The sequence below is a fragment of the Triturus cristatus genome, chromosome 8, assembly GCF_964204655.1.
Source record: "Triturus cristatus chromosome 8, aTriCri1.1, whole genome shotgun sequence".
Classification (NCBI taxonomy): Eukaryota; Metazoa; Chordata; class Amphibia; order Caudata; family Salamandridae; genus Triturus; species Triturus cristatus.
This window is the reverse complement of record NC_140591.1, coordinates 191,206,289-191,229,118: the sequence shown is the minus strand read 5'-3', so window position 1 is coordinate 191,229,118 and position 22,830 is coordinate 191,206,289. Positions and strand designations below refer to the sequence as shown.

The 22,830-nt window shown below is 46.4% G+C and overlaps 1 protein-coding gene across 2 annotated transcripts in view; it reads right to left on the bottom strand.

The window, feature by feature from the left end:
- SETD4 (SET domain containing 4) overlaps positions 1–22,830 on the bottom strand; it is a 93,569-nt gene that overhangs the window by 39,832 nt on the left and 30,907 nt on the right. For both annotated transcript variants that reach the window (XM_085621307.1, XM_085621308.1), the window contains exons 3-4: positions 13,508–13,603; positions 5,909–5,946 (exon numbers count right to left, since the gene is read on the bottom strand). In XM_085621307.1, coding sequence (XP_085477433.1) covers positions 5,909–5,946; positions 13,508–13,603 — 134 coding nt within the window. The remainder of the gene's footprint in view (positions 1–5,908; positions 5,947–13,507; positions 13,604–22,830) is intronic.

Below are 22,830 nucleotides of genomic sequence, written 5' to 3'. Positions count from 1 at the left end.
ACATGAACTGCGATTATTAGACAGATGAAACACCTCTTTGTTATAAGCATTATTAGAATGGTGAAAAATACAAATAATTCAACCATGTTAATTGTTCCTAATGTTGCTCTATCTATCGATAATACCTTTAACTCTATCAAGAGGATGATGGGAGTACCCTTCTGCCGGGCCCTGTCGGAATGATCTAACCCCATACTTTGGTGTAATGTCTCAGGAAGCCGGTCTGCGTTCATTAACGAATGCACCCCGTCTTAATGTGCAAGCGTGCACACATCTCTGCTTTCGCAGCCAACTTCCTTCTTAAGATGAATGTCGGGTTCCTTGCGGGGCTGTATCTCATTCGCAGCTCTCTACAGCATTCATGATAGCTCCGGTTCTGTAACCTAGCCAAATCAAAATTTACTAATGATACTCAGGCTCTTTATGGTTAAGTTTTGTTGACCTAATACACAGTCCTACTAAATTTGTGGGACCGTATGACAAAGGTGGAGTCCCAAGATACATTTAACCCATGCAATTTCCCATAGAAAAATTAGATACAGCCAAAACTCCTGAACGAAATCATACCAATCCGGGCAGAAAGCTAGACCTTTACTCAGAAAGTGTGCTTTGGTATAAAGCGGTTTAGTAGTTTATGAGAAACTGAGGCTAAACACATATAGATATTTAGAGGTACCTAGGCCTTGGGGTGGGGAGGGGAGGGTCCCATAGGGATTTTCTACCATGGCCTGGGCCACAATCAACAACAACAACAAAAAAAATATTAGTACCTCAGCAAAATATGAAGAAAGAAAAAAAAGGGTCAGCCCATGCCTTTTTAAATTAGGTTCCCCATGCAAGTGCTAGGGCCCAGGGGTGTGGAGGGCAGCGCATAATTAAGGGAACGGGCGGTTGACGAACTGTTTCACGGCCCCAGGCACCCTATCCCCTTGGGCCTGGATCATTGGTTTTATTTTGGAAGGGATATGCAGCCCCTTCTGCAAAAAGCCATACCCGAGCCATTTAATTTTCCCGGGGAACCCATCCCTCAGGATTCTCTGTTGTTCTCTGGCTGCAAGTGCGCAGGCAGGGAACACAAACCTAACTTCCTACCTGCGCTCTCATGAGCAGAGAACATAAGCTTGCTCCAACCAGGCAGGAGTAGAAACATAAGCTGCTCCCGCCAAGCGGGAGCAAAGCTGTGGACCCAGCTCTCATCGACACCCAGGAAGGGTGCTGGCAGGGGAGCCAGCAGGGGCAAGGAGGCCATGGACCTCCCACCCATGGTCCCCAATGCTGTAAAGTTGTGGGTGGCGCAGGAGGGACAAGGGCACCAACCTAATAACACTTTAAAAAAAAAAAAAAATAGCACAGCAAAATACAAAGAAAAACAAGGTGCAGTAGTGTGGGAGCGGCCTCCCTGAGCTGCCAGAAAAGAAAAGGAAAAAAGATAAACCTTGGCTGTGGGTGCCCTGGGTGGGACCGGAGCACACACAATAAGAAACAATACAAAAAGAACACTAGTGACAACTCACCCCTTCAATAGTGAAGTGGCGAGGCCGCTCATTTAGTATTCACTGGTCGCTCCCAGGAGCGCCCCATTACGCCACGTATGAGCTTTGTTTTTAAATATCCTAGTTGAAGTGGTGGTCCAAGGAGGGGCAGGGGCTCCATCAACTATAATTGGAGGTATTGTGGGGGCTGTAGGGAGCACATCAGCCCCCAGGAATGCTAAAGAAAAAACAAAATCACAGTACGTCCCATGGGTCACTGAATGCATGACCCCAGGAGAGATCCCTATGGTTGTCAAAGCAATCCAAGCTGGAGCTGTATGTTCTGTTGCTGGAGTGCAGGGGCTCCTTGTGGTTGGTTCTATTGCTGTATTTCGTGGCCTGATAAATGTTAAAGAAACTCTCAAACATGTGTATGGTTATCTATGTGACAATTATTATTTATTGCCATGTGTTTATTTATAAGGAATTCATTATATTATGGTTATTAATAAAATATTGTTTTGACTTTTTGACAAAGTCAATAGGTCACCTTCATATATAGTAATGTGCGGACTGATCCCCTGGTAAAGCCAATAGGTCTCTCTTTTATATTTTGTTGTTCAGATCCTATGACAAAGCCAGTAGGTCTGCCTGAATTACAATTACAGTGCTCTATCTTGTTACTCCAAGTTAAAAAAAACACTGAAATTCACTAGAAAAAAAACAAAAGGTTAAAATGACAGTTAGTTCTGGTAATACCTTACTGTACATTAAAACTTCCACTGATATTTACTGGAAAAAACCAAAGGTTTAAGTGATGTTATGGTTATATGGAAATAACAGTTACAAGATACTATTGTAAACTCAAAAAACACTGAAATTCACCAGTTATAGTTAACTGAAGTAACTATAGCTTACTGTCTGAAGCAGCATTGCCGGCTTCCAGTGTGCTCATGCTGGGGTTCAGAAGTGGGCTGTGCTGGAATTTACAGAGCCATTAATTCCAGGCTCACAGACACTTGTAACTGCGGGTGGTGGAAATCAACCAGCGTTGTCATTACAGGTGGAATTCTGTTCTAATTTCTATGACAGCTGAGGAAATGGCTCCTCATACAAGTACATTTAAGGTCCCAGATCAACTGTAACTGCAGGCCGGTGAAAAGAAATCTTCATTTATGAGGGTGCTATTTTCCATCAAGGCAGGAAGGTAACCCCAAAACAATTACTACAAAACTACAAATTGTCACATCAAATGCCTCAAAATTAGCACAATAACTTCTAGCAGCCAGCAACTACCCCATAACATAAAGTATTAGTTTCAATCAAAAAAGTTAATTGGACAAATCAATATGTCCTTTCAGAAGAAAATAGTCTTTGCTATGAAAGCAGCACTGTACTTACCCAAACAGCACTACCGCCAATTAGGAATTGAGTGTCCATCATCCACAGAGTAAAACAGTGAAACAGCACAATAACATGCATATACCAGTGACACAATTCTCCCATATCAGTAAAGTTATTATTTCCATACACTGCAACCTTCAAACGTTGCTTTGAACTCCCAGGGTAAACTGCAGAACTTGAGGTGATTGTTGGTGCTCCTTTTTTGATAAATCTTGTCAATTTACACACTACAAAACTCTAGATATTCTTATTTTTACCTACATTTAGGATTTAACCTACGAACAGCATATGGCTCGGTTAATAGAGGCCTTCTTATGGCAGATATGTTTTCACCCAGACGACTTGCCAACATCATGGAAATCTGCCCTTTTCATACTACGTTTTCCCAGCATCCATCTCCACAGAAAGTGACACTTATGGGTTCCTGCCACAACCATCATTAAAAGAGCAAGCTAGAAAACAGACATCAGACACGTTTTTCTCCACATAGCATGTCACCCAACCAACATAGCCCCAGGAAGATCCCTTGATTTGGTTTTTTGACATCACCATCATCCAATGCAAACTTTCCATCCCCTTGGACAGGACCAATCATCACACCATCCCCATCAGCTTGCTCAGCTTCCAAGCAACACACCTATGCAAAAGAGAACACGCCTTTTGATGATTCAAAGACGTATTTGACAACCTAAAGCTTGAACTCATCCTTCGACCAGCCACCTAAATGTCAACACCCTTCTGAACAACTTCAGTGGTTTTATAGAAAACTAAGTGAACCGCCACACCCAACAAAACATTATTCAGAGATCTCACTGACAACAAAAGCCCCAATCATAGACAGAAAAAGAAAATGGAAGAAAAGCAAAAGCTCCAATGCCCTCACAGTACTGAAGTCCCTCTGCACAACAAGAAGACAACTCATCCCATCAGCAAAAGCCAATTACTACACAAACACCATGAATGAAGCTGCCAACGGCAGTAAAACACTCTTCAAGACAATCAATAAATCAGTACCCTTCCTGATATTCATATCCCACACTCCACAGACAAGTACAATGTAATCTACCTTCTTCCCTCCTTACACCCATTCTGACGCACAGCATATCCCAAAGATCATCTTTCAAACCAGTCTCTGATAGCTCAAGACATCCTCAACGCCCTCAAAGCCACCTCTAATGAAGATGACTTATGAAGATGTCTTATTCTAGTCATTTATCAAACCCAAAGCTCCAGAGAAGCTTTCTCAGTCCTTCTTACCATCAGTGATGACTCCCTCACTCACAGCATCTTCCGTAAGGTTCTCAAGACGGGCCACATGCTACGACTCCTTAAGAAACCCCCTGTAGTTCATTAGGAGTTTGCCAAATATTAGTCCATCACTCACTTCTCCTTTATCAGCCAGGTCAATGAAAAATGCAGTCTACACACAACACCAAGATCACATCAACACCAACTATCTACTGCAGGACTACTAATCCAACTTCAGGTCCTGCTGTAGCATGGAGACAGCTACCTTACAAATTGTACACAAATTGTACACAACGCTCTCCTGACCACAGATGGAGATGACCCACTCCTCCTGATGTTGCTGGTCCTCAGAACCACCTTCAACCCATCCCAACTTCATAAACACCCTGAATAATACAATTAGAATTCCTGGACACATGCTTTGCTGGTTTTCTTCCTGCATGTCTAACAGACACCGGTTTGTTCACATGGATCCCAAAGCTCCTTTTCACCCGGGACATCCACAAAGGTTCAATTTTCAACTTCCATAAATAGCCATTTGGCACTGTACTCACTGGTAACTGCATCAATATTCACCAATACACTGATGACACACACTACTTGAAAGTCTTTTTCACTCCACACATCAAATGCCTCAAACACTGCCCGCACCTCATCCAGAGCTGGATGCCCAGCACCTATCTGAAGCTGAACCACAGAAAAACAGGATTTGTGCTATCTGTCCAGAAAAACAAGCAAGCCCAAGTCCAGGCCTGACTCAACAGCATGAACCTGAATGTATTCCAACATCCAACCTCAAGTCACTGAGATTCACCGTGGATACAGACCTCAACCTCCAGGAATGAAGAAAACGTAGATAGTACCCTGTCTCTACTACTGAAACGTACTGCATGAAAGTGACTTCATTAATTTTGTTCAACCCTTCATACTCTTGTATATTGATGGCAGCAATGCCCTGCTTCACAACCTCTCAGATTCCACACTGCTCGATCTGGTGACTCAGTTGACGAATGCATCCTCTCCAGGGGTTTGAGTCCGACCGTGTGGTACAAGGTTCGAATCCCAGAGGGTCCACTCAGTCTTTTATGCTTCAAGGTCAATAAAATGAGTATCACTGAGTTGGCTAACAAACACATTTTATTTCAGGGTCAAGAGACCAAAGGGTGAATGTGTGCTTTACAAATACTCATTATGTTTTGTCACACTGGGCCCCTTAAGGGTATCCTGCAAGCCACTGCATGAACCAATCAACAGTCTTTAGAAATATGATCAGATGACCCCCACCCAGATGGCGCGCGCCTGGCCCCCAATGCTGCCCGTTTAAAAATCAGTTACACCATCTACAAAGCCAACCCAACCAGTACCAAAAACTGTTTGGCGAACAAGCTCGCGATCTGCATTGGCTCTGGTCAAATATGTAGCCAGGACACCATCGGAAGTGCAAAAAGCAGAAGAAAAGCTAACAAGCTTTTTCTATCGATGCACCATCGAACTGAAATAACGCCCCTATATCAATTAGGACTGCCCCAGTCCTGCTCCAATTCAGTAACGAGCTGAAGACACGCCTCTTTAAATAACACTAGACCGCGACACAATAACAGTTTGTTTTCACTCTAAGAACTGGCCCCCTCACCAATCACCCACTGACTTTATTGCTGCTTTTGACGAAGTGCAGCACTTTGTTGCTTTTTTGGCTAGGTTTGTGCTGTACAAATACCACATAAACATGGGATGGAAACTAACAAAAGTTGGAGTTTGCTTAGCAATGAACAGAATTAACTGACCTGGAGAGATTTCGTGCTCATCAGTCCTCTTCCTGTACCTAAACGTAAGATATGCATAAAAATTAAAATATGTTATTTCACTTTTACCCAACGGAATTTTCTAACAGTATTCTTTCTCTACAAGTGAGGGGGAAAAAAAGACTACTGCAAGAAAATTTCAAAGATTTAGAAATGAGAAACGATTTGTAAATAGAAGAGAACAGCGTGTTTTCTAAATTCAGACAGTCCTATGCCAGAGGTGTGAGAAAACAAGGAGGCTCATTTAGAGAAGGGGACAAGGGGAAATCTGCAAAAGATGTGGATTTACCGATTGCCTCTCCAGAAGCAAATCAACCCAATTTTTCTGTATGGAAAATATGCAGTAAGCTTCTCGTGCTCCACTAGTGTTCTGAGGTTAGTTTTGCCAAAATGATGGTGGATCACTCACATAATCTAGAATAAATGGTGGATCACTCACATAATCTAGAATAAATGGTGGCTCACCCACATAATCTAGAATAAATGATGCACCATCATGTCCGGCGGTGTTACCTCTCTGAAAGTCTACTTCATGAAGGATTGCTGTCTCCCGAGTTGCAGCGTAACAAACTTCGCAAAAGGGAAGCGGTCTTCTTGCGGAAAAAAAAGTTTACTGTGCAGTAGGCAGCGGTGGTCCAGGGACTAATTTCAACTCGCAAATTTTAAAATAATTATAACCATTTATTTCTTTTTTTTTTAATGCAGACCTGTTTCCTTTGAAGAATAAAGGGTGCAATATACTTTTTTTCTTTATTACAATGTGATCACAGACATGGTGGTCTGCTGACTCCATCAATCACGCCCGATCCCTTTAATGGCATTTAATCGGAGTGACTCTGAAATCCCAACCTACCTCATGAATATTGATGATGTCGGAATGGAACCCACTATGATTCGAACTTTTGTGAACCGAACTATTAGTACGAAGGTTGTTTGGCAAAATACTTTTCATTTGCAAAATGTCAGTGCGCAATTTGTGACCAATTTTGTCAACGGAAATATTGCACATCAGGCCATAGGTGCCCATTTTAAAAGAGAAATCTGGCAGGGACTGCCAGGCGAATCATCAGATAAATTTTGTCCACAGACTCTAATACTTTGTTATTTCAGCAGGTACAGTTATTATCATTTCTGCAAAAGGCGTATGCGTTTTATTGTTATTTTATATGTACAGTGGAGAAATAATGTAAGACTGTTGATGGATTTTAGGAAAGGAGGACAGGGAGTCCTATCCCAACACACCAGTGTCAAAATCATGTTTATCCATAGGCATTTCTTTTAGCAAACACTCAACAGTAGTAAGTGTAGCGCCGTTACTCAACTAAACTTAACAAACTGTGCTTATAAAACACACAGATGGCGGTGACAGAAAAGTAGCAGAGAATAAGGAATGTTATCCGAGTCAAAGCAGAAACAAGGCTATGGGTATGCGCTTGGCCCATGGCACCATCAGGGCGGTGCTTATGGGAGGATTGAAGGTCTGTGAAAGGCAGTGAGTGGCCACAGGGGGCAGCAATTACTAGCTAAAGAAGGGTAGACTTACTAAAGTTTCCGTAGAATACAGTGTTGATTTCCTCTTCCTTTCTGGGTTTTAGCCTCCACACCTACCTTTGGGTACAGCCCCCTTTCCCTCCCATGTACACCCTCTAGATTAAATACACAACCCCGATTGGAGGTGAGAATTGATCATGTGACCTGACGTCAACAAGTCCAGGCCTACTCTAAAGCTTTCCAAACCCTGTGTACCTCTCCAACCACAGCATCCACCAAGGGCGTTCAAGTGAATGGCCCAAGTTTAGGGGCATCCTTCTTATTTAGACCTGTCAGATTGTAGTGCCAAGGACAGAACACTCCAGTTTCACTGCCATTCAGACTTTGTTATGTTGTTATGTTATTTCTATTTGTAGGGCTCGCACATCACCCAGGAGGGTATCTTGGCACCTATGAAACGGAGGGTGATAACTGGCCTTTCTGGGGCCTATAGGAAAAGCCACGTTTTTAGTTTCTTCCGTCATTCAATGACCGAGAAGGCAGCTCTAAAGTGGGTGGAGATCATTCCAGGCTTTGTTGGTGAGCTAGGCAAAAACTCGACCTTCGGCTCTGGTCCTGCGGATGCGCTGGATGTGGGCGAGGTGGAGGGAGGCCGAGAGGAGGTGTGTGATAGGGGTGTGGTAGAGGTTCAAGTATGATGGACTTTGGCTGCGTAGGGCTTTGTAGGTGGGCGTGAGGAGCTTGAAAAGGGACTGCTTGAAGATTGGGAGCCAGTGGAGGTCTTTGAAGTTTTTACACATGTACATGTGGAGTGGGAGTTTGAGTGCAAGTTTTGAGGCTGTGCTCTGTATAACTTGCATCCTTTTAGGGAGTTGGGCAACGATGCCAACATAGAGGCCATTGCCGTAGTCAAGCCAGTGGGAATGAGGGCTTCACTGACTGAGCTACGGGTGTCCAAAGGGAGCCATTTGAAGATTTTCCTGAGTAGTAGGAAGGTGTGAAAGCAGGTGGAGGCGACGGTGTTGACATGATTCATTATGGACAATCTGCTGTCGATCACAATACCCAGGTTATTGGCCACATTGGATGGGAGGGGAGTTGGTCCTTTCTCAGTGGGCCACCAACCCAGAGAGCAAAGTGCGCTGTTTTCGATGAAGAGGAGCACTTTTGTTTTGTTGCTATTGCGCTTGAAGCAATTCTTTTTCATCCAGTCTGCTACCAAGGGCATGTATCTGACGAGTTTGGCTTGGGAGGTGGAGGTATCTTCTGATAGGGGGCTGATGAGCTGCGTGTCATCAGCATAGGAGATGATGCTAATTCTTTGGAAGCAAATGATTCTCGTGAGGGACATTATGTAAATGTTAAAGAGAGTGGGGCTCAAGGATAAAACTTGTGGGCCGCCACAGATGCACTGGAATAGCATGGGGGCAAGGCTGGCTCTCTGGTATGTCCTGAGAAGGCGCTGATCGTAGCGCTGGGCCCAGAAATCTAGCCTCGTTGAGGTGCTGGGGGAGGAGGATGGTGTGGGAGCGATCTGGCAGGATGAGTGCTGCTGTGTCCCCTTTGTCCATGATGAGGAGGATGTCATCGGTGACAGGAATGAGTGTTGTGTCTGTGCTGTGGTTGGATCTGAATCTTAACTAGCAAGGGTCCTGGAGGTGGTTCGCATTGAGGTACTCAGTCAGCCGGTGTTGATGGGTTTCTCCAAGAATTTGGCTGGATAGGGGAGGAGGGAGATGGTCTGTAGTTGGTCAAGGTCAGGTGGTCCGCTGAAGGTTTCACGACGAGTGCATGTCAGTGGCATGTTTTGAGGAGTCTGAGAAAGTAGCGGAAAAGAGGGATGAGTTGAGAATGGGTATAAAGGCTGTGTGGATGGTTCAAATGGTGTTGGGAGATTAAGTTGTGGTGCTGGGTGGCCAGCAGGTCAGCCTGCCTTCTGGGGTGTTTTTGTGATTGGAGTGGAAGACTTTGAGGGTGGAAAGGTCCGGTTGGGGGTGAGTGGGTCTACATTGTTGCAGATGGTGTTAATTTTGATTGTGAAGTAGTGGGGCAGTTGTCTTCAGAGTTCCTAGGATGGGATGATGACCGTGGAGCAGGAGGGTGAGGACATCAGTTTCTTTACAATGGTAAAGATTTGTTTGGAGGTGTTGGAGCTGTTTTGCATTCTTTTGGAGAAAGCTAGGCACTTGGTGGTTTTGAGGCACTGGCCATAGGTCCAGAAGGCTGATGTGTAGGAGTCTGTTGGTGTTATCGTGAGAGTTGTGTCTCCGTCCTTCTAGCTGCTTGTAGTGACGCTTCAGGAGCCAGAGATCCTCAATGAACCAGCTAGCTTGCTGCTTGGATCGAGGTGTGGGAGTGGTTATCGAAGGAGTCAGGAAATCTGTGCAGGTGGTGATACACGTTTCAAAGTTTTTGATTGATCACTCTAGGTTGTCGGGTGGGTGCGAGCAACAGGGACGTGAGGTCAGAGGTCTACAAGTCCTTGGGGATTTTATTCCATTGGCATCAGACAGCTTGAGTGTAGGCGGTTCTGGGCTGGTTGGGCAGGTGCAGCCCCAAGCATGTGAGGAAGCGTCCAGTCCAAGTGAACGGAGTGGGGTTCCCTACCATAATGTTTGAGGTTACTTAATTAAAGGTGACTATTTTAGTGATGTTGATTTGGACTTTGTATCCATGTCCAGCACATTGCATGATTGATGTATATAGATTTATATTTTACATTCTGGAGGTCGCCGCTATGTTAATATTTAGGTCAGAGTTAACATTGGAAAAGCATTTTTTGTTTCTCTAATAACTTGGCACCATTTTACGAATCTTCACAGAACTTTCCCCGAAAAAAAGTTCATCCTCCTCTGCTCCTTCCTGGAATGTTTCGGGATGATCTGTCAAGCTGGGGTCAAGACAAAGAGGGGATCCCAAAACACTGAATTCCTAAGTAAATTTCCATAGGAACGTTTGAGAGGCAGCACAAAAAAATGGCTGAACAGAATTACACAACATTTTTACTTAAAGAGCATGCTTATCGTTATATGGGGCAAATCAGTTCTGCCATTTTCGAGAATTTTGTGTTTAAAGAGGTGGTCATGAAAGGGGTAAAATAGTGGTCTCTGGACTGTTGGGGTCCAAATATGCTCTAACTGGCCAATTTGAAGGGGCTAGTCAATACTGTCTGGTTGTGGCCTTTATCCACTGGAAATAACCTTCAACCTAGAGCTGCCCTCAGTGATTCTAAGTAAGATGGCTGTTCCAATTATATATTGTAGGAATATGGAGAAACGCCGTAATCGAAGGTTGTTGACCCAGAGGCATCTCTAGCACTCCTGTTAGGGAGTCATAGGGAGCATTTTGAGTTGTGGCTGAGCGATCATTCAGATACCACAAGCCTAATGAGAGCTTGTCTGAAATTTGTAAGAAGGCAATGGAGTTACTAATAGTGCCTCGCAGCGCCGTGCCTTTAGTTGCAAGAAGTGGTTTAATCTAGTATGCTCCCAAGCACAAAGCAGTTTGCTGTCAGCACTCAAACATTCCCCCAGGGACATGGAGACGATTAGGGCACTGAGAAAACACTATAATAAAACTGTGGAGACAAGGAAAGAGGAGGTCAGAATGGAGGCCTGGGAGCAACTAGCCGTTGTTTGTGCCAGGAATGATGCAACCCAGTTCTGGGAGATCGTGAAGACCCCGTTTTTCATGAATTATCCCTCCACTAAAATTGATGCAACCATAACTGAAAATGCTTGGGTGAAGCACTTTTCTACGGTCTAGGATTCCCAAAAGTTAGACAGCAACGTTCATTCTACCCTTACTGTGATCTGAGAAATAAGGGCAAAGAGTGACTAAAATCTCGCCCAAGGACATCAAGGACATTATGTCTGCTATTGAAAGGTGCCTGTGCAATAAAGCACCGGTAATAGTTGGTGTTCCCATCAATCAATTCAAAAGTAATCTGGCATTTGGGCCCCAATTTTGGTGAATCTTCTACAAAGCGCGATTAGCATTGACCCTCCGAAATCATTGTCTAAAGCAATAATTGTACCGATCTTTAAAAAAGGCGACTGGGGTGACCCCCAATGCTACCGACCAATATCCTTAATAGATTCCACAGCTAAGGTATTGGGCAGGGTACTATTAGATCAACTGGAGATTTGGGCAACTGAGGAGGGCATCTTAGTAACGGCCCAATTATGGCTTCAGACAGGGTCTTGGTACAACTGATCAGTGCCTAAACCTTCATCTATTAGTTAATAAACATGTGCTTGTCAAAGATGGAGGTCTGTTTCTAGCATTTATGGACCTCAGCGCAGCCTTCGATAATGTTGTAAGGGAAGGCTGTGGGACACGCTAGTAAAGAAGGGCGCCGAATTGGAGATTGTACATCTGCTTGCACAACTTCATGAGGATGTGGAGGCCAGTAAAAGGGGTCAGACAGGGCTGTGTTCTGGCACCCTTTCTTTTAATTTTTATATTAATGGGCTTGTGGATTATTTGGCTGAGGTTGAAGTAGATTCCCCGCAGGCAGGCTCAAATCCCTTGCCTGTGTTAATGTATACTGATGATTGTGTTTTATTGGCCAGAACAGGCCGGGGGCTCCAGAAGCTTTTAGACATGTTTGTTGTTTTTATGTCCGATCTGAGGCTCTCTACTAATAAAGGCAAATCTTATACTGTGGTCTGCAGCCGACCTCGAAGCAAGATCCCTCTTTTTGATATTAATGGCACTGCACTTCAGTGTGTACCCACTTTCACTTATCTTGGGGTTCCCTTTGATAAGGTTGGCTCCTGGAAACACCTGATGGATGTTTGGACAGTGCAACTGGAGAAATCCATAGCCTCATTGTTTAAATTTGCTACGAAATTAGAGTCAATACCACTTGAAGCTGCTATCACCATTTATAAAGCCAAATCGGTATCGGTAACTTCCTGAGGTGCAGAGGTATGGGGGTATTCTGACTGTTCTCACCTCCCGGTTACTGAGAACAGCTTTTAGCAAACGCTTCTGTCGCTTTCTAAAAGTACATTATACAGAATGAAAGGGAGGTAGAGGGTTTACAACTAGGTCCGTCCTCCTTAATTTAATGCTCAAAATGAAAACCCGAGATCACGTGTTTAAGGACCAAGTCGAAGGAAGAGACTCCCAATCGATATGATCAGAGATTGCCTTCAGGAAAGAAAAATTTCTTTGAGTCCCCTCACTCACCAGGGTTTCCCCACGGTGACATTGGGGCCATCCCCGTTCTCTATGAACTGGGGCGTGCTGCGACTTGCGGAGAGTACGTAGGAGCACTTCTAGTGGAAGACTATGTGTAGTGCACAGTGTAGTGGAGTGGGATAAAGTGATTAAAAATACCTTGCTAGTGGGCTTAAATACTTTATTATCGCTCCTATGTTGGTATATCTAAAAGGGGGTGTTACACGGAGAAAACCTAACTATAATGGGTAGAAGTTCAGTGTAAGATCAACATGTTTCGAGCCTACCCCTAGCTCTTCATCAGAACCAAACAGGGACCAGCCCTGTGTTTGCCACTCCTATTAAACCTAAATATGGAAATGAATTATTAATTCAAGAAAACGCTGCAACTAATAAAGCATGCGTGGTTTATACATACGATCACTATGTCACGTAGTGTATTTTGTTCTAAGCAGAGCTATGCTTCATGGACTCGCGGGGGCGGCGTTTCCCTGAGAAATTATTTCAAGTTAGGGAAAACCGCACCAGGACACCTATTCGTCTCCCCGCCGGACCGCATCTTGTAACTTGAAAGGACGTGGCGTCCCGCTCCAAGACCGCCAAACTAGTAATCAGGGCCTTAGCTTGGTGAGTGCATACTACATGTCTAGTGAAAGTGAACGTTATAAATGGAAATGGAAACCAATACGGAAAAAACTGTTGTGATTTTGTAACGTATACAGAAAAGTCATAAAACAGACTTGTACATGCAAAAAAAGAAAAAAAACATTTATTTCCCAGTTTTCTCATCTATTCACAAGACCTACATTCCTGTAGTAAATTGAACAGTACTGTGCATGTGAAAAGTGACTGCGACATAAGGATGCAAGGAATATCATCAAAGCTATATGTTTAATGCACTACCTGAAAAGAAAGCAGTCTGTAAATTGGGGTCTTCAAAGCCTCTGGTTTTCAGCCATTTCCTCAGTTGAATGTATTCAGGTTCATGACTGTGATTAACTGTAAAGAAGAGATTGGTAAATATACAATACAGCGTAAATGTCTTCTTTTATAATTAACAAATAAACAATTAATTCTGCATCTATTATGCAGAAAGAATGTAGAATCGCTTCTCAATACATGAGCTCAATAAAACATTCAAAGACTCCACCTCGAAGAGATAAGGCACACTGCTGTATACAATGACAGCAATTAGACAGCACAATGAACAATGACTATCTATATTGCTACTTTACAGTAGTTTATTTTGAAACCTAAGGACCCGACATTTGTACTAACGTGACAATTAAAATCAACTGAAAATATATATTTTTGTAGCCAAATAGAAGCAATACGGAGCAAACAAAAAATCTTGTCCCAAAATCTACATTATGATTATATTTTAAAGCATTATTTCCGAGCAATGTTTTCAACTGGAAACAAAGTCTGGTGAAAAACTCTGTTCCTTTCAAGATGACAGTTAATGAACCAGACCCTCTTCAGTCTCTTTAATGTAGATCTGGGAGGAACTCACGGAGTCACAAAAATACTCTGAGATTCTGCAGAATTATGATGTGATTTATAGGCCTGGGCTAAAATTTCGTTCCGTTCGCGGAAATTGCGATAATTTGACATTTTCGCGTTCTGTGGAAAGCGCGAAAATGTAATAATTTCCGCATTCCGCAGCTTTGCGATAATTTGGTTCTTGCTCGCGCTGTAAAATAATACATTCTCGTGCGCGCGCGATCGCCTTACCTGAATCTCTGCGTTCGCCGACAAGTTTTCTTGATCCGGTCGCGTTCTCCATGAGATGTTGTATTGTTTTTAGCCATTTGTGCTGTCTCGCGACAGTTCGCGCCCGCAGTGACGTCATGCGTCGCGCGATCACGTCTTTCTCCTCGTGATCATGCACCTGAAAACAAGATGGCCGCGCCCGCGAGCAACCGTATGGGTAAGTTGGCGAGCCGCAACCATGCAGAAAATCTCGCGAACATGCGGGAAAAAAACTTCCGCATCTTCGCGATATTTCCGCGTGTTTGCGATAATTTTTAACATTTTCGCGATAATTTGCGAAAGTGGATTTCGCAAATTCCACCCACCCCTAGTGATTTAGCGCCGGAGCTCGGCGCAAACAGCACCGTGCGGCACGGCAGAGGGCGCAGCTCCTTTCGTTTGATTTTGCTACAGCTTAAGTAGATTTTCCACCTGAGTGGCAGCTTTCTGACCGTCCGCATTGGAGAAATCTTGCCGGGTGCCCTCCTAGTGAACGTAAATTGTGCTGGGGACGCAAATCTCTCTCACACTCACCAACTTACTGTTTTGAGACGCGGGTGAGAAAAAACACAGCGTGGCGGTTGGCAGAATCTGGCCTGATTCAGCCAAAATTGGAGCGGAATATACCGCCCACCCCTACTTAAATGCAGAGAAATTTAACTTACTAGCAGTGACTGAGCAGCTTTAGTAACATGTTTGAAAACTTCATGATATGTTGCTTTGAGCTCTATGATTTTTAAACTTCCCAAAAATCTTTGCTCCCAAATGGTACATTTATATACAAGATCAAACCTGGGGCGTAATGGAGTTAAATATCACATTACGCACATCACATAAATGGTGTTTGCAATAATGCTGGCAAACATGTTTAACTGCCACTGGATACACTGTATTACGCAGAGGCTCGTTGCTTCAGAATCCACAAGTAAATACTATGGCGAGGCATTTAAATTCTGCCCGCAGGATTTCTGCGGGTGAAGGTGACAAAATGACTATTATAGGCCATGCTCAGTAGACTCTAGAGGCAGGGAAACAGGAACAGGCTCTGTAGTCAAGATTCCACTGGGCATTGCTAAAGCTTTTTCGCGAAACCTTAGAATTAGGAGGGACATAGCACAGCTCGTGACCAAAAGCCACACCCTGGATAGAGTCCACTGAGCTTAGCCCTCGGCTGTGTCATGTGGGTTGTGGGGACAGGAGCCAGAGGCCACATCCTGTGCCCAGAGCTTACCCAGCAGGTTTTGGGGCAGGGGGGATGGGCACATTGCATGGTAAAAAGATAAACCATTTGGCCAGAGTCTGCTGGGCATAGTCAAAGGCCCCACTAAGCACCTATAAGACCAAGGAGACAAGGCACATGACGTTGAGATCAGCTAGACGCTGTGCACATTGACAAAGGCCAACCGAGCAGGCTCCAGGGCTAGGGGTGCTCTCAGAAGACTTTGACTTTAGCTGAGTTGCACATTCAGTGGAAATGCCGCTGCCCGCGTCCCACGCAGTGGGACATCAGCAGGGCAGCTCTCTAGTGGCCGCCCGTCGCAGCCTTCCCCCTCCCCCTTCTTCTGCCTCGCGCGCGAGGCCGCGCCCAGGGAGGAGATCTCCCAATGAGTGTGTAGGTGGAGGCGGGCCGTTAGGGGGGAGAGGCTAGCCCCCCCCCTACATAGGCGTCCCTCTCGCCCAGTTCCTCCTCTGCTTCCTGCGCGCCGCTCCTGCCCGGACACGCGTATTCCTCGCCACGTCGCCGTTTTTGGGCGTCTGGGTCGTTTTGGTCGTCCTGGTCTGGCGTCGGGTTTTGCGCCCCTCCTGTTGTCCCGGTGAGTGTTGGTTTCGACCTGTCCCCGGCCCCACTGGCCTGGATGTTGCCTGGTGGTGGGGCTCGGGAGGTGGGCGGAGGGGAGCGAGACTTGTGCTGAGCGGCGGGGTGGGGTGCGGGGGGGTGCCGAGTGTGGGTGCGGGGCCGGGGCCTTTGTGGTGCAGGGCTCTTGTGCCGCTGGTCTCTTGTGCCGCGCGGGTTCCTGTGCACGTCGGTCGCACGGTTGTGCCCCTGGTCTGGCGTTGTTTTCCTTGGGGAGTGCAGGGCAGTGCCGCCTCCCGTCTTTCCCCGATGCTGTGTGACTCTGGGCCCCGGTTTTGGCGGTGTGTTCGGTTCGTCCCACTGTTTTGCCACACATTGTATTTGGCCACTGGGGGTGTGCTCTCCCGGTCTCTGGGTGGGAGCGCGCACTTCTTCCACGGAGGTGATCGGTGCAGAGCCGATCGGTCTCGGTGTCCTTCATGGCTAGGATTCGGATCAGATGTGCCATTTGTCTTTTCGGGGGCCCTGTCCGTATGGTGGGACAGAGCGCGCGGGAGGGCACAGGACGGTGGATTCCCAGTCTGGAATTTGCAGTGAGTGTGTGGGTCATTGATTGCATACGTCACTTTCCACGTGTCGGGAATTGGGAGCAGTGCAGCACAGACTGGGTTCGAGACGGGGAGGAATCAACAAGGTCAAGGAAGGGTGTGGGGTGCTGGCCTGCGGGTCCGGTGTCGTTGGGTGGCAGTTGTTGGTCCCTGGGTATCGTTGAGTGGCAGGTGTTGGTCCCTGGATGAGCTGGTGCACAGATGATGGGTCGAGGGCCACGCATGTGCCACGGGGTATGCGTGATCCTGTTCATGTGGTGTTCGAGCAATATTTGAATAGCAGTTTTCACTTCTGCCACTAGGTGATAGAGTTCCCTTAGGTTGGGAACAATAGAGAAAGACCTAAAATGTCGCGCCCCGGGTGCTGGAGATCAGTGTGCTTGGGAGATGAATGGACGAGGGGCCCTTTGCAGAGAATCAGAGTGCAGTCACTAATCTACCAGAAATTATGTTGTTTAGTAACTAATGATACATCCAAGCAAAGCTTTGTGTGGTTCGTTCCCTGTGATTTTATTTTAACCCTGCATTTCATACTGCTTGCTGATTTTAATTGGTGTCTATACCCTGGCTCTTAGTTGTTTGCTATGTCCCTTACCTCCTAATCTTTGTTTACGGGGGGATTTATCAAGGGTGTCACTTGCTCGTTTCCGGGCCCGCTCTGTGGCGGTTCAGAATCGCGCTTTATGTATGACGATCGGATCGGATGAGTCGGGGAGGGGATGTGGCGCTGCGGTTAGCCGGCCGACTTTGGGGCTGAGTGCCGGAGTCCGAGTCTTGGGGTCGCTTCCGCTTCCCGGGATTCTGGGGCGTGTCGCTTGGTCTCTCCGTGCCTGCTGGTGTAATGTAAATATGGTGCTCGTGGGAAGCGCTCCGCTGCCTTCGGGTCGAGTTCGCGCTATATGGGTTCGAGTCTCGGGAATGACGCTGAGCATCCTGTGATTCTGCAAATCACCTTATCTACCCCTGCCTAACAGGGGCTGGCATTCCCCTCATCTACATGGTAATAATTGCAATGCAATCGGTCTCCCTTTTCTCCGGAGCCGGCGGCAAATTGGCGCCTGGAGGCCCTGACGCGTGATTGTTCGGGCTTTACAGGTGTGGTTTCTTGTTTGGAAAGCCGGCAGCTAAAACAGCCCCGTGGGTTGATGCAAACATTCCCACTATCTGTGTGTGAAAACCGAAGGTCAAAGGTTCGATCCTAGTTGGTGCATTGGGTAAAAGTAGCATGGGTTACATTTTGTGCGTGTCGCCGCTACACGGGGGCGGTTTGCCTCGGTTGTTGTGCCCAGTTGTCTGCACACCGTCTCGCCGGCAGCCACGTGGCCATAAGCCATTGAGGGGGGGCTCACAGTCGGTGCTTGGGTGCTGGCCGGGCGTGCTTGAGGCCCCGGGTGCCCCCCCCCCTGCCTCTGGATTTGCATGCGGGGCTTTGAACCGCTTCGCGCAGGCGCCAGCCTCGCGGCGTGGGGGACATGGGTGCCGCCGCGACTTCGGGCGGCCGCCGCTGGCGTGCACGGGTGTCGGGCTTCTGGAACTGGTGATGGGTTCCGCCGCCGTGGGGCGCTGCTTCGTGCTGGTGCAACCGGCGGAGCTCGGGCCAGCCCCCGCCATTGCGTGAATGCTGCCATGCCCCGCCCCTCCCCCCCCCCCACCCCCGTTTGGGACCGGGCGCGATGTCATGGACGGCACTACCTGTGTGTCTGCATTGTACTATGGAAATGTGGAGGTGCGCTTGCAATGTCCGCCGGAGGACTCCTCTGAGTCTCTTGTTTGCTGAAAGACGGTTTGCACTGGTTTTTGTCGTACATACACATTTTGGTGCTTCTAGATTACACGTACTGGAATGGTTGCCTTTTGCTGCCCAACACGCAGAGGCGGGATATGTTGGTGTCTTTAATGTTGATCTAGATACTGCTTTGAAGCACCTGATGCTGCGTTTCTTTCCGCGGCAATTCCAGGCCCCACATAAATGTCAGGATAACTCGTGTGATTCGTTACCTTCCTGGAGAAAGATCAAGAATTTGTATAGTGGAGGTTTTGACTTCAGTGTAGTAGTGCAGAGGGTTAAATATGCCCGCTGCAAAGAACGTGTGCCAAGTAGATTTTCAGAGTGCGTATGATGTATAGAGGTCAGCAGGTTACTGTGTTCAAAGGAGGCACCCTTTTGTCACTTGCAATGTATATCTTACAGCCCTAATAGTCAACAGTGAGCTACGAACGCTCATCCTAGAGCTGCATACACACCACTAAGCAGACATCATTAGAACATTAATTAGTGTTGCAAAGAGGGTTAATTTGGCTGACTCGACCGAGCTTGTGCTTCTCCACTCCAAGCAGCCTTAAACTATACTGCCTGCCAGTGGGGAAGGCCATGAATCGCCTACACTTTGAGTCCTTTGGCTCAGGTCACCTTTCCTATACACTGATTCATATGCATATGATTGATTGGCTCGGCGGATTTTGTGTGAGATGCAAAGTCGCGGACACCCTACACTGGTAGGAGTGGCGCTATATAACTAATTAAATGCATCTGAGAGTGTGGTCATGGAAACGTCGTCATCAGTAACTTCTGGTATTTCATGCCCGGCGCAATTGAGTTAATTTCTCTCCAGTTCCCTGGGAAAGGTTTGGGGGGCCAGGGTGATCTATGACGAGTCTGTACTCATTACGGTTTATGGTAAGCGTTTTGAGAAACATATGGTATAGTTTTTTACTAGTTTAGCTTTTGGCCAATGGTAGTTTTCGTCAGCCAGATTCGGAATAGCTGGTATTGCAGGACACTAGAGGCGGTTGTGTGTATGTCCAAGTTGGGGAATGGCATGCTTTGCAGATTAATTGATTAAATGAATAAAGTCGCATGTTCTAGCTCGAACAGAGCAACTGTTACTAATCGCAATGACATGGGTTCCCACGCACTCGAGAGCCCCCCTTGGCATTTATTCCCTGGTATCTTTGTCCCAAAATGCAGCATTTATTAGGATTATCCGGTACTAGGGGGGAATCTCGTTGGCATTAGTTCCATGCCGGTGGGTACGAAGGGACGAAGTTGTGTCCCAAGTGGTGCAACAGGATAAGGGCAGGTATATAGGTAGATATATGTTCCCTGGCAGCAGGTGTACAAATATGTCAAGGTTCAGCCTAAATCCCAGTCTCAACCATGATGCAATGGTCAGCTTGTGGAAAGGTGTAACACAGAAATTGAGCGACCAATGTTATTATTGTAAGTTCAACGCTTGAGTCTGGAGATGCTGCTGTCTCTCATCTTTGCCTTGTTATTAAAAAACAGCTGGGGTAAGGTTTCTCTCAAATTAGTCATAGTGGCAGCTTAGCGTATATAGAAAAGTCAGCGGCCTGTGCTGTGTTGAGGCAAGTTGTGGGCTTGGGTTTGTGTATCATACATAACATCTTGAAGGTATTGTGTAGTTCCACGCTTAAGTCAAGAGATGCGGCTGCCTTTCATCTTTAGCCTTGCTATTAGGAAACAGCTGGTGTGATATTTTCTGCAACTCAGTCATAGTGGCAGCTTAGTCTATATAGGAAAGGCAGCAGCATGAGCTGTTTTGAGACAGGCGGAAGGCCTGGGTTTGTCTATCATACTTAACATCTTTGAGGTTATTCTCCCTGTTCCACAGGGAGGCCAGGGAAAGCACAGAGTGACATGGTTGACCGAGACTTAGCCTGGCTTGCCGCTTCTGCGACCTTGTGAGGTTTGTTTATGTATTGTATGAAGGTGACAGAGGCTGTCACTGTGGTTTGATAGGCGCCAGGGCCAGATGACATTTAAGTGCATTGTGTGCTGGAAACTAAGGAGCGGGTCCATTTAGTAAGCACAAGGAGCACGGGGGGGCGTTCCTAGCTCTAAAAGGAAAGTTGAGACAACCAAGTTAAGTTTCAGTGCAAGGCCACATTTGGGGGGGCAATTCCAGGCGAAAAGCATTAAGCCAGACAGCCCTGGGAATTAGGCAGGCGTACGATTAGCTAAGATTTTGTTCAAACTGAGGGAGAGCATATCGACCACAAATAATTGTGGAACCAGAAAAAGCTTTACAAAGCAATGCTGTAGATTTCCGGTAGAATGCTGTATGGATAGGCTTCAGGGATAAGGCCATGACCTTTCTGGAAGGGGCATTCTTCTTCGACCTGTGTCAAACTGGGAAAGGAAGTAAGGGGGGCTGGATAACTCTTTATTCTACCTGCGTTGGCACATCTTGCCAGGAGTGATGGTCAAAGGTTTTGCCTTCAGCCAGCCTAGGTTAACGCCCATCCACTCCAAGCTAATTGTTCATGGTGGTATTGGGCCGCATTTACACAGCCCAGTATTTGGCCCCTGGGGTTGTCAGTGTCGTGAATTACTAAATTTCACTGAACTGGAGGTGTGGCCGGGTTTTACACGAGCAGAAGTTTGGGAGTGCAAGCCTCCACCTAGGGGGTGGCTGGCTGAATCTGATGAACTACTTCAAACGGTTCACAGCACTGCACGTGGGAGAGTGTCAATGACCTGTGCATACTTCAACCAGACACCCGTGTATGGCATGCCCTCAGCTACATAGTAATAATTGAGAGAGCAGAGAGCGACCATGAGCATGACCAGAGATGTGCTGCTCTCCACAGACATTTGACAGGTTAATGGGCAAGGCTAGCGGAAAAGCCAGATGTAATGTCGTCATTTAAGGCGGACGTGACCCAGGTATTGGCAAGATAGAGACACTGTCAACTATGAAGATATGAACGAAATCATAACTGGGGCTCACAACAAATCATTTGATAAAATAAGACGTTTCATTTTCAAGCCACTATGGCGGTGCCACGAATTACCTATAGCACAGCAACACCGGTATAACAAGGACTGTAGGCAAACCTATTGACCCTTTCCAGCAGCAATAAAGTCCGAAAGCTAGCTTCTATTCAACAAGCGAGGCAATTGGATACGCTGTCCCAGTGGAGAGCAAGAAAAGATTGGGATGGACAGCGGGACTAGTATAAGACTCTATCGTCCAATTTAATGTAGCTTAATTTGCAAGTAGAAAGGCAAAAACGAGGAGATGTTGCTAAGATATGGGTCAGTTTGCAGTAAAACAATAGGATAATACCATGTGAAAGGAAGCAAATTTATATACCCGTGACGTCAGCTTGTGTTTATATACGTAGGTAAAGTGGCTGACTCACACGCTACCTTCACCCTGCTTGTTGTGCTGTAGCTGTTGGGAACACAATTACAAGCCAGGAAGGCACTTAATTTGGCCAATTGAAAAATCTTAATAGGATTGCAGGTCCATAAGTGCCTAATTCACCTATGCCTTGTTACCAATGCCATATTTCCCAGCCTGAGAAACAGATTTAGGTGTTGCTCTTCTCGCTCAGCCTTTCTTGGAGCCAGGGAGTTGGGAAACATTCACAAATTTGGGTCCCCGAGCTGAGAGATGTATTCTTCGGCAGCTCAGTCAGTCATATTGGCTTTATCCGGAGTCATGATAAAGGCGTCCGATTAGCAGTTGCGTTAAAAATGTTTTGCCCAGCCGAGAAATCATGCAATCCTCGTAGTAGCCCCAGCAACTCAGGAACCATGACGCTATCAATACATCACCTTTGTAGATAGAGTGGAAATTAAAACCTTCGTGCTAGGATATGAAGGGAATCGATGGATTGAAGAATTCAGCTATGGTTCAGTTCTGGCTCCATATGCAGGTGCTAGATCTTCCCATAATTACATTAGGATGATCTGATGTGGCATCGCTTAGAAGGTTAGGAACACCAGTCACGTCTAAGCTTACGGCAGTGGGGCCAAAAGACATCCTTTGTTCGTCTGCCCTGGGCTTCTGAGTAATGTTGCAAATTAATGCCGTCTTTTACGGGTTACAGAACAGGGCCCCTACTTTAGCCCATTATAAGCTGGCTCGCAGGGGCAGGGCACATATAACAGCAAAGGGAGGAAGGGGGGGCTCTGGCAGCGACGGTAGCCTCCCCAGAGCTGTGGCGGAGTTACAGGGCGATCTGGAGGCAGACGGGTACAGTAAGGGTACCTCTGCGACAGGCGGTACAGTAAGGGTACCCCTGTCCGGCACAGTAAGGGT